Below are 20,592 nucleotides of genomic sequence, written 5' to 3' on the forward strand. Positions count from 1 at the left end.
TGCTTGGCGATCCGCATTTGATATCGCGCACCCTTTTCAGTGATCTGTCTATTCCATTTACTTGCTTTTCTGGAAATCATATTTATCTAGAGTTGGCCATTGAGCGGTCTAGTACCTAGGGGATTCTGAACTGATGTGCTGATCTCCTCAGGTTGTACTGCGTTCGCCTGTTCATGTGCCACAAACTGCTTTAGATACCCCCTTTCAATCAGATCCTGTAGTTCATTTTTCAGGGTCTTGCAGGCTCTGGTGCTGTGATCCTTACTCTTATGGAATTTGCAGTAGGTCTTTTGGTCTCTGGTACCTAGGGAGCCTGGCTTTAGCGGAGCTGGCCATTTAAGGTAGCTCTGATTTTTTATCGAGTCCAGAACCTCATCTGGCATTTTGTTTAGAGGGGAAAAGTTTTTGTCAATCGAGGGAAGAGCTTCTTCAGTTCCTTCCACACATGGCTTCTTCTATGGTTTTCCATCTGCACTACTGGCTATATTTTGGTATTGCCCTCTGGGCATTTGTCCCTTTGATAAAGATTCGGCCCTTTGGCGATTACGATTACGGTCTCTCTTTGACTTTTGAGGGGAAGATCTTCCATTCCCTTCTCGGGGAAGCCTAGGAACTGTCCAACTAGTCTTCTTCGCTTCTTGATGTCTGTTCAGGACATCTTCTTCCCACCCCGCATGAGTTTCAAACCTGTCAAGGAGTTCCTCTAAATTGCACGGTGGTTTCCTGGAGAGAGATCCGAATAAAGCATTGTTTTCATCCAACCCTTGTTTGAAAGCTATTATAGCAGTCTGTTCATCACAAGACTCTATTTGGATTGAAATTTCCATGATCCGTTGCATGTAGGATCTCAATGCCTCTCCCTCCTTTTTCTTGATGTTGAATAGTGCATCAATCCGTTTTGGATGATGCTTGTTGCATGAGTACCTATCTATGAAGATCTTAAATAGTTCTTCTGAGGACTTCATCTGACGCTCAGGTAATTTGTGATACCACTAGAGTGTAGATCCAGACAGGGAGGCTTTGAACTCCTGGCACATAACATGGTCATATCTCTCATATTGTCCCATAGTGGCTCGATACCTGAACACGTGATCCACCGGATCTGAGTTGCCACTAAAGACATTGAACTTCGGTTGTCTATACCCATGGGGATATGGTTTCCTCATCACCCATGACACAAAAGGAGATCTGCCTGTCCCTATTATGGCGGATTGAATAAGGGAGTCTTGCATTTTTCTCCCCTTGCCTATCATCTGATGCATCTGACGGATCAGGTCATTCTTCTCAGTTTCCCATGCACTTTCTTTGGAAGAAAGTTTCCTATTCTGAGTTCTTTTTCGGTGTCGAGGGTCGACATCACAATCCTGGTCAGTGGACTCTGGCTTTGAGGCTGTTCCTGAGTCTTCATCTGAGTTGCTCTATTCTAACTCAGATAGCTCGCACCGAACTGGGTCCCCATGCCCTGGGTTCTTAGCACGACCACCTTCCGGAGGGTCGTCATCAACGAGATCGATGAGTGTCTCATTCCCTGTGTCAGACTGATATAAGTGCATTAGCAGCTATAATTCTCGCTTAAAGTTGCTATTTTGCAATTCCAGAGCCTGCACCGCCTAACTCGCCTAAACAGACTCTGGGTTGGTGAGGACAACATTCTCGCCATTTTGACGTTCCTCCTGAACGTTATTCCTAGGACCTGCTCCCGGAATAATTGGTCTATCGGTGCTGGTCATAGGTCCTTGGGGGGGATCATTCGCATCTTGGCGACCGACATTCTCACCCCCTTCATGCATCTCGTGCACTTCTTCTCTGATGGCGACGCTGTGCATGGTAGCGTCACCCTTTGTTTTCTTTGCTCCTGCCATCACAATAGTAAGAGTTTTTAGAATAAATTAATCATTTGAAACAAATATTTACCTGCTTTCGTCCCCACAGATGGCGCCAAAAGATGTAAGGGAAATTTCGAGTATCCCCTGATCTTCCTCTGTGCCTTGTGATCTGGAATCTTTTGCTGAATAGAAAAGGGATGAGATGATGGTGAGTTCAGGGTTGAACCATCTAACGGCTGCCTACGCATCTCCTTTGTTCTATTGGAGAATCAAACCCTATTTTATGTAGTTCCTAAGAGCGAATCCCTATGGTTTATATAGGAAGGGCGACGAGAGTCCTAGGGTTAGGGCTGTCCTCACCGCTTGTGAGTTCCCTTCCATCTTTGGACTCTGCCTTCCTATTAGGATTCCTTTTCTTATGGAAGTTTGAATCTAGTTTTCTCGTCCTAGTGCCGAAAGTTACAAATGCTGTTGAAGTTAATCATTTCCGACCTATCTGCCCTAGTAATTTCTTATTCAAGATTATTACTAAGATTCTTTCCTTGCGGATTAAATCCATTATGAGTAAGATCATTAGCGGATAATAGCTGGCTTTTATTCAAGGTAGAACAGGCACAGTGGGCATTGCTCTTGCCTCAGAAATGGTGAATGAATTTGACAAGAAGACTAGAGGTGGCAACGTCAGCATCAAGCTTGACATTACTCAAGATTTTGACTCTATTAGTTGGGAGTTCCTACTAGAAGTACTTAGAAGGTTTGGCTTCTACAACCAATAGTGCTCCTGGATTTCCACTCTTCTCAAAAGTGCTAATATCTCTGTTATTATCAATGGTGGTCCATGTGGTTTCTTTGAGACTGGTAGAGGTCTCAGGCAGGGGGATCCCCTATCCCCCATCCTCTTTGATATAGCGGAAGATGTCCTCAGTAGAGCATTGAATGGGTTATTTCACTCTGGCAAGATAAAGCATATGGCAACAGCGGGCAAGTGCCCTAGCCCCACTCACATTTTGTTCGCGGATGATGTTTTCATATTCGCTAATGGAGGCATACGGGGCCTTAGGCTTCTTAAACACTTGCTTAACAGCTATGAGCAGTCCGCCGACCAATATTTCAACCAGTCTAAAAGCAAGTTGTTCCTTGGTGCTATGAATAGGGACAAGAAAGCTAAAGTTATAGAACTTTTTGATATCTCTAAAGTTTCTCTCCCTGAAAAATACCTGGGCACTCCACTTTTTAAAGGTAGAATAACTCGAGCTAGTATACAACTTTTGGTGGATAAAATGAAGAGAAGAGCAAGTGGTTGGGTCGGAAGAATGTTTTCTTTTCAGGGCAGGGTGGTTGTGGCCCAATCAATTCTCAATAGTCTTCTAGTGTATAACATGTCCGTATACAAATGGCCCTCAAAGTGTATCAAAGACTGTGAAGCAGCTATACGGAATTTTGTTTGGTTAGGGGATCCCACGGTTAGGAAAGGTATTACTCTTAAATGGGAAAAGGTTTGCAAACCTCTCAAGGGAGGAGGGCTAGGGCTCAGGAAACTTCGCGAGCTGAATCTAGCCCTACTCATGAAACTTGCTTGGATTTTTCTCACTTGGAAAAGTGAATGGAGCTTGTATATGCAGGCTAAATTCACCATGGTTTCAGGAGATTGGCTTTCTTATTTCAAAAGTTCCTCAATATGGCCTGGTATTAGATGGGCCCTTAGAGAGATGTCTCCGCATCTGGGGTGGATTGTGGGTCAGGGACAGGGAATTAGGCTGTGGCAGGAGGATTGAGCTGGAATTTCTCTTGTAGATCAGGTTCAAGGCATCAGCTGGAAGCACCTCAAAGCTAAGGTATCCGACATCATTTTTGTGGGCGATTGGTCTATCCCTGGTCAAGTGAAGCAAGTCTTTGCAAGAGGCGGTATTGATCTTAATTTGTTACCGCCATCTACGGGAGACAATGAACATGTTAGAATCTGGAAACCTACAAAAGATGGCAGATTCACTGTAAAAGAGGCATTCGAGGCCGTCAGGAGCAAGGAACAAGCTGTGGGGTGGCATCGTATGGTCTGGAATAAATACTTGCACCCTAAGACCACAAGTACTGTTTGGAAGCTTATTCACAAGGCTATCCCTACTGATGATAGGGTCAGTAAGAAAGGAATTCACATGGTATCGAGATGTCATCTTTGCAAACAAGAGGAGGAGACAGCCAGCCATATCCTATGGGATTGCCCTATCGCTAAGGAGTTATGGGCTTGGCTATTTGGAGTCCACAAGGTAAAGCCAACCATAAGTCTTCAAGGTATCCTTGTTGCCCCTCGAACTCTTAGCCCAATCAGGAAAGAGTTATGGAATTCTGCAGCTGCCCACCTGATGTCTCAGATTTGGAAGACGAGGAATCGCATATTCTTCGAAGACAGGAAGCTAAGCAAGTCGCACATAAAAAATGAAGTCATAAAGGGAGTTTCGGCCTCGGGTAAGGTAGTTGCAGGTTACATGTTCAACACTCCAGATGACTTAGCTGTGCTGCATGCCTTCAAAATTAAAGGGAGACTACATCCTAGCCGCATACAAGAGGTAAGTCGGATTCCTCCAGAATCGGGTACTATGAAAGTGAACACAGATGGCTCCTCCATCGAGAATCCAGGGATTGGTGGCGCAGGCATTGTTTTTCGGAATCATGAGGCCCAAGTACTGGGTGTTAAAGCCTACGGTCTGGGGGTCACTACTAATTTTGACGCGGAGTGTTTTGCAATTGTCTTAGCAGCGGAAGTAGCAATTGGCAAGGGATGGTTACACTTATGGATTGAGAGCGATTCAACCGCAGTGATTAAGGCGTTCAGTGGAGGCAACATGCCATGGTCTCTTAAAGCTCATTGGGTTAGAGCAACACAAAAGCTTGTGCACTGGCGCCTGTCCCATACCTTCCGTGAGGCCAACTTTGGCGCCGATGCTGTTGCAAAGAGAGGATCTTCTTTGATCCAGGGCGAGTATCTTTGGAGCTCGACCAGACCGAGTTACATCAAGGCCATTGAAAGCCCATATAGGCCTTATTACCGGTTTAGCTAGGCTGGATGCATTAACTTAGTCTCTCTGTAGCTGTACTCCTTCTCACTCGATGTAACATTCTTTTTTATAAGTAATAAAATATCCCTACTTGCATGCAAAAAAAAAAAAAAAAAAAGAAGTTTGAATCTAGACCATATCTTATGAAAGGTAAGTTTCCTTGTTGATCATAATGTCCCATCGTGTATGAGAAGATTATATCTAAAAGGTAACTTCTAAGATATGTCATCACGATTCCTTCCTTATCATCAAAAATCGCCATCTTCAGTTTCCTTATGTTCAGGAATTGTCTATATCAGTTCCTAACAACTGGGGTAACTGTTATGTTTGAAGGCGGTTAGTCATGTGCCTGACACATGTCCACTAAACACTCGTGCTAAGCATGAGATCACTTATTCACAGAACTTATCTGATGGTCCTCGTCTCATTTTGGACATTTATAGTCTTAGGTTTTTTCCCATACACGTGTCATCTATTTAGTGACGAGAAATCCTCACTACATAGGTTCTGAGCAAATTAAACTGAGGGTGTTTCTTTTCACCGTAGCCGATAAGGCGATGTCTTGGTTAACTTCCCAAACGCCTAATTCTGTGGACTCATGGCCCAAAATTGTTCAATTGTTCATGGAATAGTTTTACCCACCACTGAAGACAAATGAAATGCTTCAAAAGATTCATTTCTTCCGCCAGAATCCTCATGAATCTTTTTCAGAGGCCTAGAATTGTTTCACTGATCTTCTTATCGAGTGTCCACATCATAACCTTGCGAAAGACACGCTTGTTCATGCCTTTTTCAAAGGGCTTTTACATCACCATAAAGAGGTTCTTGATATAATGACTAGGGGTAGTTTCTTTAGTAAAAGAGCCTCAGAGGCTTGTAGGTTTTTAGAAGATCAATCTAAGCGTAATAATAACTGGGTCGGGTAATGACATCCCCCGCTCCGCTAATTCTTCTTCTACAGTTAAGGTTGCTAGTATGTTTGAGGTTAAATCTAATCCCGAGCTTAGAACTCTAATCGAATCTCTCACAAAAAAGGTAGAAGCCATTTCTATTCAACATAAGCCAACTCCTGTCATGACACTATCAAAAAAATGAGTTTACCCGAGCAACACCATAAAGAATACCCGACGGATTCCGTCGGTAGGACGTTAACAACACATTTTGTCAGTCGGGTATAATCTGACCATTTGTCGGGTAATCTCCCTGGGTACCCGACGGTTCTACAAGAGTTGTTAACAGTCGGCATATCTCTTCTAAATACCAAGCAACAAACTAATTTCGCTTCCCACCTATTTTTTTTGGAAAATTAAAAAAATAACCAAAAAAGACCCTAAAGCTAACTGTTTAGGTTGCATCAAACAAAAAGATAAAACCTGTTTAGTCACATCCATCGGCAGTATTGACCTTTCCTTCAACCACCGCTCAATGAATCACATCCATCGGTAGTATTCGAAAGATCTCTTTCTCACCGTCTCTATAAAAAAGCTTTGATTTTCAAAGTTGGTTCTCTTATATATTCAAGCTTAATTAATTTTTTGTTCTCTTTGGTTTTACTTTAGATGTTGATTCTCTTAAGTAATTTTATAGGTTGATTTAAAGCTCAAATTACTGTTAGAGAAAGAATCAAAATTTCAGGTTGGGTATTTTTTTTTATTGAGATTTCCTTTAGATTTTAGGTTGCTTTATAATTTGTTTCAATTGGTTACTGTTATTTTGTTTCAGGAAATGAATTAAAGCTTGGTTTTGTTGTTGGGTTAGTCAAAGCTTCAGCTTTTGGTTAGTTCTCTTTGGCTAGCACCCCGCTATGTTGCTCTTAGATGAATTAGCTTGGGAAAGTTGGCCACCGACTCTTCGCAGGGTTCCTAAGTGCTCCCTGAGTTCAACTCATCGTACCACACAAGTTCATAGTCTTTCAACTGCGTAGCATGAAGCTTGACTTGTTTGTGGTCATGAAGGTTTTTATGATTGAAAGCTTTCTCCATATAACTTAAATAATCAACGAACTCATCCGACGTGACTCGGCCTTTCTCTGGATTTGAATTAAATTGCCTCGTTTATTGGTTAGGTCTATTACCTTGGCAACACCTCCTGGAAACCTTCCTGATTTTAAGATGTTATTGTTGTTTGGTTGTGGATCGGTGCTTTTAGGAGGTGCTGAATGCACCTAGAATAACCTCCTAGATAGGAAGATTTACTCAAAGGTATTATCCCTTTTTGTTCTGTTAATAGATACAAATGCCATGGCGTGTAATGTAGTATCTACCTTGTCCCTTCAGGAGGCAAAAGATGCGTTTAAAGCACTCTTGGAATCTGCTAATGTTGAATATGAATGGAATCTGACTGCTAATGTTGAATCTGTTGTTGAGCGAGTTAGAGATCGCGAGGATCTTTTTGAAAGCTATTTGGCAGAACTTAAGAAAAAGGTAAAATTTTACTGTAGTTATTATTTGTTAGACACCAATGATCTTTATATATCATCATCACAATCCAATTCCTTTTCAGCTGCTTATAGCTAAATAATTTATTGTTTTATCTCCTATATAATAGTTGCATTCGTTTGCTGCTTGAATTTGTTGCTCACTTGTACCTATCACTAAAAAATTCTTACAAGAGAAAATCAAACTTTCAACTTGAAATGGGCACAATAAGTATTGTGTATAAAAGCTTTTCAATAGTTATATTTACACTTGTACAGTGTAATGTGTAATTGCAAGCTAGCAACATGATGAGTATTTTAAAAAAGAGAAGCATAACAGTTCAGTGGTTTTATGTACATAGTCAAAAGGTTCTGATAGAATTATCCTTGTTGGTTAGATCTATTTTAATCCTTATGGTCGTGGCGGTTATTTTCTCGGTGTTTTCTTATTAAAAACATTACTGTTTACTGTTTCCATTGTGGAATTCTGATGTAGGAGAAGGCAAAGGCCCATGAGGAGCATAAAAGGAATATTAGGGAATACAAGCAGTTTCTACAGTCCTGTGACTTCATTAAGGTACGTGTAGAAAAAACAAAGGTTTTTGGTTATACGGACTATACTATAGTTGAAATTGTGTGAACTGCATGTGCTCTCATTGCGGAGCATGTGCTCACTCTATGTTAGGCGTGTACCTTTGTTATGCATTGTTGTGCCTTTCTTAATCATCTTGAGCTTATGTAGCAAAGTGGTAGGTCGGGTTGAAGACTTAGGTTGGTAGGCATGGTTGTGCTTTTCTCTATCAGCTTGGGCTCTTGGAGTAGAGTGGTCTTTCATAGAACCTATCTACAATCTTTAGTTATTCATGTATTGTAATTGACCTTTCATTTGCAGGCAAATAGCCAGTGGTGTAAAGTTCAAGATCGCTTGGAGGAGGATGAGAGATGCTTGCGTCTGGAGAAACTTGACTGCCTGGAAATATTCCAGGTTACTTTTCTCATATTACTACTTAGTACTTACCTTGTCACTTGAACCATCATTGACTTTCGTATCATCTTGCTTTCAAGCTGCTAACGAGATGCTTTATTTTCAGGTTTGCTGATGCTTGAGGATAAGGTTTCCCTCATTGTTTTAGTAACAAAATGAAAAATTGATAATGTAGATTGTAATTGGGGTTTTTGCTTCTAGTGATTTTTGGTATGAGATATTAAGGATGAATATGGTAGAACAGACACCATCATGATACATTTCAGTCTGGTTAGTGTTTAGGTGTTAAGCATTTCCGAGAATAAATCAAAGACACCCGTATGTTCTTATGAATTATATTTTGTTATTTTGGCTTACTTCATTTTTGTTTGTACTAAGTGTAGCTCTTTTGTAATAGTTGTGATGTTGGCCTGAAAAAGAATGTGATATTGGGATCTTTTATTAAAATCCCAATATATATATATATTTAAAAAAAAAAAAAAAAAAAAAATTTCCGACGGACATAAACTGTCGCAGGTATACCCAACGGTCATAGACAGTAGGAATATCCAACAGTCTAAACCTAATTTCCAACGGACATAAACTATCACAGGTATACCCGACGGTAAAAGACAGCAGGAATATTCGACGGTCCAAAACTGTAGGAATGTCTGTCGGCAAAGATCATCAATGCCGAAGGCCTATTCTGACTGATTTTAACCGTCGGAAGCCTATGCCGACCGGGCATTTTCTGACGGTCTTGCGGCAGTTTTGGTCTGTCGGGTAATACCTTTCGCTATAGCCATAGTCAGTCGGGTCAAGTAGTTCTTTTTGTAGTGTGAATATCAACTCTCTTCCTTATAATTTCTGTTACAGCCTTGAGCATACCGACTCCTATTATCCTCTCGTCTATGAACAACCATCCGCACAGCCGGGTAATGTTTGCTCCATAAATAGCGAACCTAACGCACCTTGGAGACAAAACCCCAATTTCGGTTGGCGAAATAATCACCGAGTTACACCTCCAGGGTTTAATAACCAAAATGTTAGGCAAGCAAACAATTACAACCAAGTAAGCTTCACCAAGACAAGGACAAGGACAAGGGAATTATAATAATTATAATAATAACAATAGAGGTATCGTACCGATTAATAATAACTATCACAACCCACCCGTTAATAATCAACATGAGATAGTTCCAGTCACACCACTTGTGGCCACTACACCTTCACAACCGGATCGTTTCGAAGCTTACATGCAAGCTAACCAACAGATTTTACAATCCATTAATTATTCCATACAACAGTTAACCCATGAGAAAGCCCAATCAAAAGGTGTATTTCCAGGTCAAGCTAAACCTCCATTAAAGGGGTTTGATGAAGCTTTGATGAAGACTTGATTGCGTTAGTTAGATTTATTGTTTATTTAAGAGTTTCAATCTAGAGGTTAGTTTATTCACCATGAGAATGGGTTAAACTTCCTCTCATGTTAATTATTAGTTGATTAGAGATGACAGGAATAGTTAGGGATCAAATACTTAATCTTTATTGGTTAAGGTTGCAATAATCTACACTAGCATATTAGGAATTTATTTAGGTGGAATCAAATTCCCCCTAATCCCTTTTTTCCATTAGTTTAAATCTTCGTAGTAAATTGCCTTAGTATAAACTAGACCATTAAATCTTCGTAATTAGTTATTTTTATCAAATTAGTAAAATTACAATCCATTGCTCTCATGATATAAATATAATTGTTAAAACTAGTAAACTGTCACGTCTAAACAACTAGGAGTGGAACAAAATCTTTACTCCATCATATTGCATAATAAACGAGAGTAGAACTTTGATCTAATTGTAGAATCCAATAGTTTCTTATTCCTTAGAGTAGAAATTATTTTTTTTTACTTTTATTACTGAGTAATATCATAAGGCCTAAACCTATTCGACTGCCTGTTCTCAAAATGCCAAGGCTAACAACTGGTATCTCACCAAACTTCCTCTTCCCCCTCGACTCTCTGAGGGATGCAATATGCTCCTCATATCTCAACACCAAATCCAACACACGATCAAAAGTGTCCCCGTCAAAAGGAATTAACTTGCTAGCCAAGTAACTCTCTAGTCCATGTATGAACTTTTGGTTTTTCCTCTTATCAGTATCCACAAGATGGGGAGCAAACCTCGATAACTCATTAAACTTGGTCACATACCGAGTCACAGACTTCCCATCTTGAGTCAACTCAGAGAACTGTTGAGCTAACTGCTCTTTTATTTCTTCAGGAATAAACTTGCTCTCAAATCTCGTCTTGAAGCCCTCCCAAGTCAAAGTTCTAGTGTCCAGACTAGGGGTGAGAGCTCGCCACCAAAACCTAGCAGCGTCATCAAGTTGGTGAGCAGCCAACTCCTGCTTCTGTACCTCAGTAAGTTGCATATGCTCAAATACATTTTCACAACTTTGAATACAAGACTCCGCTGCGATCGTGTTCCCAACACCAGTAAACTGCTGCCCACCAAGAGTACCAAACTCCTTATTGTGCTTAGCAAAAGGATCTCCCTGAATAGGCTGGTTATTATGCATATCCTACAACAACTGATTCAACTGTCCCCCTATCATCTGTACTAGAGTGTTCACTGTAGGTCCAGTAGTATTGTTATTTCATATCTCAACCATGATCTACAGTTTCAAACAAAACTCCCATTAATATTCACATATTTCCAAAACACTCAACACTATAACCCATATTCCACATCCGAAGATCACTTAGACTTTCTAAATCTAAGCTATCCTAAGCTCCGATACTAAAATGACACAGTCCAAATTTCTAAACAATTACAAAGTGAATATTTGAAATATAAATATCTCAAACATCACTATGTTCAATTGTCTAAAACCTAGGCTATGACGGGGCGGATACAACACATACAAACACCTTAAAAACCATATCATAAAATAATCAAATTTAAATAAATAATCCCAATATTTATCCGCCATCACTTTATTAATAGTCTATCTACCGTCCCAAAAACAATATCAAACAAATTCTAAGAATAAAAGTCCTCACTACCATATTCTCATGTCATACAGAAAGTGTAAACTACATTATTACATCCTTCCAAAAAGAATCGGACCTAATAAAAGAACTAATGGATTGCTCCAGGCAAGAATCCAAATCACACGCTGTGGTTCCATTGCCTTCCACCTATGTTCCCAAGAACACACCCACATTGCCAAAACAAAGCAAACATGGGTCAGCAAAATGGAATTTGCTGGTATAAGTAGACTAACAACATAATAACATTTCCAGACTTTAATTATCCAAACAACCACTTTATATGTACCCATAACTTAACCATTCTCAGCTTGGAAGACAGGTAGTTCCGTCATTTCAACCGGCATATATAGTTTCTTCCTAATCAAGACTTCCATTCTATTAACTCATTATAATAACTCATTTTAATAATTTAGTAATTGAATTAAATTTTACCGATATCCACTTCTGTATAAGGGTAGGACAGCGTCCTTGCACAAAATATTATTAAGTCTTACCCTCCTACAAACGGACATTAGAAATTCTAAATAAACATATGTATATATCATATAAGTATTCAAATGCAAGTCCAAGCACACCCGCATAATCAAATCAATTTCTCTTATTAATTAATCGATTACTTTCTATACACCCACCCTTTAGTTCCTACTCCACGATTTGCACTCCACACATTTGCCAAATCACACATTCATGTGTGCCTCGCTCCCACCGAATACCACGATATCATAGTCATCTCTGGGCTTTCATACACATATTTCACAGCCTCTTTGGGCATAAAAACTCAAGTCATTCATGACATATTCAATGAATACCTTAGGTCATTCCCGTCACATTCAAGGAATACCTATCATATCACTAACGGGTCAATCATGACACATTCAATGAATACCCATTTATAACGCTAACGGGCCATTTATGGCACATTCAATAAATGCCCACCTATCACATGACATCACCAGTCATAAAATATCATTTCCAAAACTTAAGGTGTGGAGAGTTCTAAAAGGGTGTGATAAATTTATTGAGAACATTATTGAACTTTATTGCATATATATCCGTTCAGAGAAAAAAATAGTGTCTTGATTCGTGTATTATTGTTTACGCGTTATTAATTATATCGATGTCTAAGTGTCATAACGTTGTATATCATAAAAGAAATATACTAAGAATGAAATTTCACATAATAGTTAGTACACGTACACACGTATATATCAAAAGTCTTAGCCTAAAGCCAAGCACGCTAATAGCCCTAGACCTATCCTAATAGACCTAATCCTAGCCAAGTCAAAGGTCAAACTGTAGGAACCGTTATGGTTTCGCCGAATGATTTACTACGAACCGCGAAACACCCACGCGCAGCGGAATAAGGGGTGTCACGGTTTGGTTAGAAAACATACCTTTTAGATTAGCTTCTTGATATCTCTGAGAATCCAAGGTTTATGAAATCAACAACCTCTTGATCTTCTGTTGTATTTCTATACACAGAGTGGACGTTGTGTGGGCAACGATCTTCCAACCTCTTCTTTCTCTCTTGGCCTCTCTCTCTCTCTCACAACCTTAGAACCAAATTTTGGATCTATTTTTGCTTGAGTAAAACCTTGAGAGCTAAGTGTAAAAAAAAACGGCCAGAGAATGAGGTTTCTTTTTATAGGCTACAATAGGGACCATGAGGAGAAATTAGGGTTGGGCCTCCTGACGGGCTTGGGCTTCCCATGTTAGCCCAAAACACACAGCCCAAGTCCGTCAACAAATGGCTTATTCCACTAAAGGCCATTGTTGCACTACCGCCCTAATCCCAAATTACGTGTCAGTGTTTATGGGCTCCATATTATATGCTTGTTGATCTCCCCATGTTTAAGACATCGAATGCCCGTTGATTAAGTCAAGTTACTGAAAACTACATCAATCAACTTCTTATGTCTTTGAGTAGTACCACTCAACCTCATTGTCATGTCAGAATAAATCCACCTGCAGGGTTTACATGACAATCCTTATGAGCTCCTCAAGGGGACATCATCAACCCGACTTCCTGCGGGTCACGGATTCCTTCTATAATCAACAACACACCTTACATACAATGTCATTACCCAATCTATCGAGTTTGTTGATTCACAAATGAATCTCACTCGTTGATGATTTAAAGCAATGTACAATGCACGTAAGTGCCCGTTATTATATCCGGATTAAGAGGACAAACATCCATTATAACAGAGGTGTTTGTTCTCTTATATAGTTAGTATAAAGAGAAATAACCTCACTTGGTCATGTTCAATACACACAAAGTGTACTAGTGTAATCCTATAGTCAAGATAGACTAATACCAGATTATACTACAACCATACCAATGGTTTGTCCAAATCCATCTAGGTTGTGAACGTTTACTTATACTTTATAAGGTACTGATGATATGATCTTTTGTGTGTCACCACACACCATATCATCGACAACATAAAGTATTAGACACATACATATAACTAATAACATATATAATATGCATAATATTTGCCTATATGATTCTCATTCAAAATATAAAGAATTAGAGTTAATACAAAAGTAATGCTTTTAGTATATAACCCTATCACAAACTTGGTCTACTAGTCAAAGTCAACCCTGGTCAACAACAGTCAACCTGTCAATGGTCAATAGCAGCCAACCAGTCCTAAACTCATCTAACCAAATCCAAAGACTAAGGCCCAAAAGTCTTTAACCTTTCCTAAGCCTAACTAAAATAACTAAAACCCACATGCCTTATTTCGGCCCAAGCCCAAGCCCAAAAAAAAAAATAGAATCGTTGGAGGTAGTCTCCTTCTTCTTCCTCATCTCATCAGCTCATCTCCACCGAATCAACGACCACAACGGGACCACCAAACACCATTAAATGGTTCATTTTTGTTCCCCCTCAAAAACCCAACCTATTAGTATAATCAAAACTCAAATCTCTCACTGCTCCAAAATCACTTTTGACGCCATTAACAAACCTTGGGAGCTTTAACAACACCTATATAAACAACCAACATCTACCCAACATCCTCTAACAAAAACCCAACACTATGTTATAGTCAAAACTCGAATTCCCCACTCCTCACAAATCACGTTTTGACGCCATTACTGCCTTTCAAAGCTTCAACAACACTCAAACAACAAAACTCGAAACAAACCAACCAAACGACATAATCGACAACCCATATGATCATTCAAACAATTCAACAATCCCATAAAACCTCTACACTCAGTATATCAACCATTAACAATTTGGAACCATTCGAATGAATTAAAAGAACAGTAGATAAACCATACAAATTAAATAAATATTTGATAGTATGAACAACAGTATGTATTCCAAATTCTGCCGCATATAAAATGAGCATATAGATTATAAAATGAGCACAGAATGAGTAGAAGAATAAATGAGCATAAAAACTTATATCTTTGTCAGTAAACAGGTGTAAGCATGCATGTTCAGTGAAAGATGTATTATCTACTCACCCATGATACGATCCTGCTATCAACTATCTATCAGTAGATTTCCAGCAAGAATCCTCCCTTATTCTTTATGTGCAAAACTCTCTTTTTTTCTTCTCTATGTAAAATAAAACTCTCTCCGTGTGAACTCCTCTGTTTGTTCCTTTTTGTTTTAAAACCCCCGAAAAATAGGGATGAAGGTTTATCTCTTTACCTATGGGGTTTAACTATCCTTAATTAATATTTATCCTATTTTTGTTTTATCTATTATTGTTATTATTATTATTGTTATTACTATTATTATTATTATTATTATTATTATTATGGTACTAGGAAAATATTAAAAAAAAAATGGAGTGTTATACTTTACCTTGCGACTATAGATTTTGCCATCAGCTCGGTCATCTTTTATGAAAGCGAGGGAATCGAAAAACCAATCTATTTCACCAGCAAGACATTGACAGATTCAGAAAAGCATTACTCTCCAATTGAGAAAACAATGTTATCTTTGTTATACTCTGCTCGCAAGTTTCAACCATACTTCCAGGCTCACAGCATCAAGGTCATAATAGATGTACCCATCAAGCAGGTCTTGAGTTCTAACAACAAAACAGCCCGCATAGCCAAATGGGCTAAAGAACTCGGAGAACATCACAACGAATTTTTTCCCAGAACGTCTCGCAAAGGTCAGGTCGTTGCCGACTTCCTTGCTAACTTCCCCATCGAAGATATCAACTAGGAACCCGAGCCCATTACTTCACTCTATCAACCAACCACCCCAGACACATGACACCTCTACGTAGATGGAGCTTGCAACAACAGCGATAGTGGACTAGGGGCTTTGTTAACTTCACAGAAGGAACCCAGCTATAAAAGTCAATCAAGATCGATTTCGCAACATCCAACAACGAAGCGGAATATGAAGCGTTAATCACAGGCCTCTACATGGCACAACAACTACAAGTCCAAAAGCTCAAAGCTTACAACAACTCGGAACTAATCGATAAACAGATCACCAAAGAGTATGTGACAAACGGAGCAAACTTAGCCAAGTATGCTCAGGTTGTCAATGATATCATCAGCTAGTTCACAACATTCTCCTTGGAACACATTCCCTGATAGGATAATAGACATGCAGAAAGCCTGACTTTCTTATCCTCAAAGACCTAAAAGGCATGTCCCAGCACAGTTTACATTGACATCCTAAAGAGGCCCACATACCAACATGAAAGTGTCAACAACCTCACGGACATCTAGCTCTCATCTGAAGAAGAGATCACTCAATCTTGGATAGGCCCATTTCTGAAATTTATCTTACATGGCGAGCTCTAAGCAGAGGCAAGGAATGCTCGTGCCACACAATTTTGAGCTCCCAGATACATAGTGATCAATGGACGATTGTTCTGTAAATCTGCAGGAGGACCCTACCTAAGGTGCATAACTTCATGCGAAGGCCAACTCATCTTTGACGAAATTCACAAAGGCGAATGTGGCAACCATCCAGGAGCAAGATCTTTGGCTAACAAAACAATCGCTTAAGGGTATTATTGGCCATGCATGCACATCGAGGCAAAGAAGTATGTTCTCAAATGCCACCAATGTCAAACATTTTGCCACAACCACCTAAGTCCAGCACAGGAGTTGATCAACATAGCCAGCCTGTGGCCTTTTCATATGTTGGGGCTAGACATCATGGGACCATTTATCCCACAAAAGAAAATAGGACTCAAATACGTCCTTGTAGCCAAATATTACTTCACCAAATGGGTTGAGGCAATCCCACTTGTTCAAGTCAAAGAAGTTCATGTCATCAACTTCATATGGACCAATATCATCACAAGATTTGGTCTACCCCACACCCTTATCATGGACAATGGAACCCAATTTGTCGGCACACAAGTCAAGGCATTCCTACAAAAATGCCGCATCACTCAAGCATTTTTTACACCTAGATATGCACAAAGCAATGGCCAAATAGAGGCCACAAACAAATCCATCAAAGAGAATCTCCAAAAGAAGTTGGAGAGCAAGAAAAGCCAATGGCCAGAACAACTTGAAAACATCTTATGGGCATACAAAACAATAGCCCGAGTCTGTACCAACGAGTCTCCTTTCACACTTTGCTTTTGAACAGAAGCAGTCATACCATCAGAACTTGAACTTACAATCACAACCACATGTTCTGACATCGTCGAATAAGGAGAAAATGACAACATCTTAGCCAAAGAAGTCAACCTCCTAGAGGAGTGAATGTAAACTGTTGCAATATCCCTAGCTTGGTATCACCAAACCATCCAACGATCTTATAACAAGAAGGTCATCCCAAGATCTTTCCAAGCTGGCGACCTAGTCCTCAAAAATACCTTAGCACCTACCAAGCTTTACCCAAATTGGGAAGGCCCATACATAGTTCACAAAGTAATTGGAAATGGAGCTTACTGGATCAAAACTCAACTCGGTGATGTGCTTCCCCAACCTTGGAATACAACTCTACTTAAACGTTTTTACCAATAATTTGTCTCTAGATGTATCAATCAATATGAATAAAATTTCATCAGTATTTCGCGTATAAAGGTTATCCTTGCATTACATGAGTACCACGCATCTTGCAATCGGTACCCGATCTGGGATATCAAAGTAACTGACCTAGCACCAATGCTATGATTAAGCACGACTCAACTATAATTACTATACAATGGTTAATTATCAATTAAATTCAATCCATGGTCTCCCAAAAGGACCACAAATCAACTTAACACCAACGCCAGGGTTAAGAGCGATTTAACTGTAATTGCCACGTAAAGGCTAATTATCAGTCAAATACAATCCAAGGTACCCCCAAAATGACCACAAGTCAACTTAAGGCCTTTGAAAAGGTTAAGTTTGACTCAACTATAATTACCACTCAGAGGCTAATTATCAGTAAAAAATCAATAAGAAGTTCCCCCAAACGGAACCACTCAATCAATACACACACCTAAGGACACGAAGAAACCTAGGTGCCAACTATGCGCATCTATCAGGTCGTACAAAAGTACCTACGATCTACAATCATCAGACAATCTACCAACGTATGACAGGTCATCGAGTCTACTACTATGCAGCACAGGTCGTCGAGTCTACTACTATGCAACACAAGTCATCAAATAACAAAACAAAAAGCAAAGGAAGCAATCACATTCATACAAAATTCACAGACAATCTCATTTCAAAACAAGTAAGTAATTTAAATATTTTTACTTAATACAATTTCCGTTATATACTAGAGGCCCCCAAGTTATTTTGGGAAAACGACTTCAGCATCCCCATCAAAATAAAGTTATCAATATCAGCAACAAAAATAGTTCAAAAACTTCATCCATCATCAATCAAATTACAAGAAGAACACAATCAGTTGACACAAGGCAGATTCTCCACATTCAAGGGGTCCAGTTTGCAGTCCTCTTCACCAACAGAGCCACTAGCTGGATCACCACTTGCATTCAGCACTTCAGTAGGCTGAGCAGCTGGAGCAGCACCCAAGTCGGTTGGTAGATCAGATCGTCTACTAGTATCTACAACAGTACTTTATATAGTTACTATTGCAGCCCCACTTTCAACAGACCTTTTAAGGGTTTTGTACTTACGTTCTAGCTCCATGTAATCATCCACCAGAACATAGACATCACCACTCTCTACCAAATCGACCAGGTCATTATATTTATTCTGAGCTCGCTCAGCAACGGCCTGCGATTGTTTGCTCTCAGCAACCCAATGCGCTACCTCTACCCTTGAAGCATCAAGAGACGGTTGCAATAAGGCCACTTTCCCAACCAAATCCCTGACTTGAGCCCTTAGCCCCACTACTTTAGCCTGTTCAACCTCTTGCACAGCCAGCAACTTGTCATAAGACTCCTTGGAAACCTCCAGCTCTTTCTTGTACAGGTCGGAAATAGTTGCCATCTCTCTCAGCTTCCTATACATCGCTAAAACCTAACAAAATAGCAAAATAAGTTAAAAAGCAATAACGCAAAGCACAAAACAAAAACTCAGATCGGAAGGACACTTACAAAATAGATCAAGCGATCCATATCTTTTAGGTTCGCCTCCTGATCCTTCCCAGTCTCCAGCTGATGCCTATCTCCATCTAGGGCAATACTCTCCAGCAGCCCATTTGAAACTAGTGAAGACTTGAAACTGCAGTCCCTATTCTTCACCAGCCGCGTCAACCCACTCACGGGGTCATAGTAGGTGACCGTTCTATCTAGAATGTCAGACTCACTAGCCTTATCACCTTGGAGAGTACTCCCAGACCCTTTGCATTTTTGGGCAGTTGGCTCAGTGTCACTAGCCTTCATCTTGCCCCTAGCATTAGCCACCCCCACATCAACCGCCATCTCCTTCAGGTTTATCCTTTTCAAAGGAGCTCGACCTGATGAAGAACGACCTTCCAGTATAATAGGTCATTCCTCAGACTAAGTTCAAGTCCTCTTAGCCCCCTCAGACTCACCAACCTCAGCCCGCCTCTTTAACTGAGGCCTACAAAAGGGAGCGGGAGCATCACCACCTCCCCCAGCACTCCCACCTCCACGACCCCCTATCATTTTCACCCCCCTCAGGTCGTCTGGACATAGGACGACTACCAGAGCCTCCTCCAACCGTTCTCACTCCAAAAATAGGCACCCTATTTTGATCCTCTCTTTCCATCTCAGTATCCGAGCTGGAGTCAGAGATGTCAAAGACTAACTTTCGGGACCTTTTCTCCTGCTCAACCTTCTTCCGGTTGATCTTCTCACCTCCATGCTTCATGAAGTAATGCACAACCTCTCCCAAGACAGATTGTTTCGCCTCCCAACTCAAACAAGCAAACTCTTCTATAGCGCCGGTACTCGTACGCCCACGAATAGCAACCTCTGCAAAAACAAAATAAAGTTGTCAAAATGTTCAAAATATCAACTACCATACATACACTACGACCTATAACATAACGACCTACCATCCCACTTTATAGTACGATTCGCCAACTCCTAGTCAGAAGGACTGTAATTACCCACAACCAGTAAATGCCTACGCCCCTAATCCTCCTTACTCATACCCACAATCACAGCGGATTTCCCCTTCACCACCTGCAAGCTGAAATTCATAGCAAACGACCTCTTCACAGAAAAATGCTCAAGCACATCTAATAAACAAAGGTTATAACCCCTCTCATTCAACAAATCCAACATATGAAAAACCCTCCAACTATTCCCCACGAACTAATAAGGAGCCTTTCCACAAAAGTTCAAAACCTCTGTAGTAAGACGGGAGAACAATAACCTCATGCCAGCCTTCAATTGACCATAACAAATCACAACAACCCTATCCCGAGGAATGTAATCCAAGCCAAACACATTCCTATCTCCACCTAGGTCGTATACAGTTAGATCGAAGTCCACCTAACCAAACTCCTCCCTCAAAGCAGTAGTACAATATACCGACCTAGGAACTACCTCCTCAGCCATCGTCTCCAATGAGGAAGACGACGACGCCTCACCTCCACTACGAGCCCTAACACCACCATCTTCATCACTCACAGTTCTCTCTCTCCACTGATCCAACTCAACTTCCCCACTCAAACTGTCACTAGTAATCGACATGACAAAAGCAAAAAGGTAACAACAAGATCAAATTTTTTAAATTAATAAAGACGCACCTGAAGACGAAAGGTTGAAAAGTTTTTGTTTTTTTTTTCTTTCTTTCTCTCTGCTTTGCTTCCTTTGCATTAATAGAATGAGGAAATGAAAGACCGCAAGAAAACAAACCCTTCAACTGCACAAATCTTGAAAATAGACAAAATGTTTTG

At 40.2% G+C, this 20,592-nt stretch overlaps 1 protein-coding gene and 1 long non-coding RNA gene across 2 annotated transcripts; one reads left to right on the forward strand and one right to left on the reverse strand.

Moving 5' to 3' along the window:
- Positions 1-8,047: 8,047 nt before the first annotated feature.
- Positions 8,048-8,607, forward strand: LOC147515070 (uncharacterized). The gene is made up of 2 exons (XR_015213357.1): positions 8,048-8,280; positions 8,387-8,607. It is a non-coding gene; the product is annotated as an uncharacterized LOC147515070 (long non-coding RNA).
- Positions 8,608-10,150: 1,543 nt separating this feature from the next.
- Positions 10,151-10,834, reverse strand: LOC147515071 (uncharacterized). The gene has a single exon (XM_086592787.1). The coding sequence runs from the start codon at positions 10,832-10,834 to the stop codon at positions 10,151-10,153; it is 684 nt and encodes a 227-aa protein (XP_086448913.1).
- Positions 10,835-20,592: the final 9,758 nt, after the last annotated feature.

This window comes from Coptis chinensis, chromosome 2, assembly GCF_015680905.1.
Source record: "Coptis chinensis isolate HL-2020 chromosome 2, ASM1568090v1, whole genome shotgun sequence".
Lineage (NCBI taxonomy): Eukaryota > Viridiplantae > Streptophyta > Magnoliopsida > Ranunculales > Ranunculaceae > Coptis > Coptis chinensis.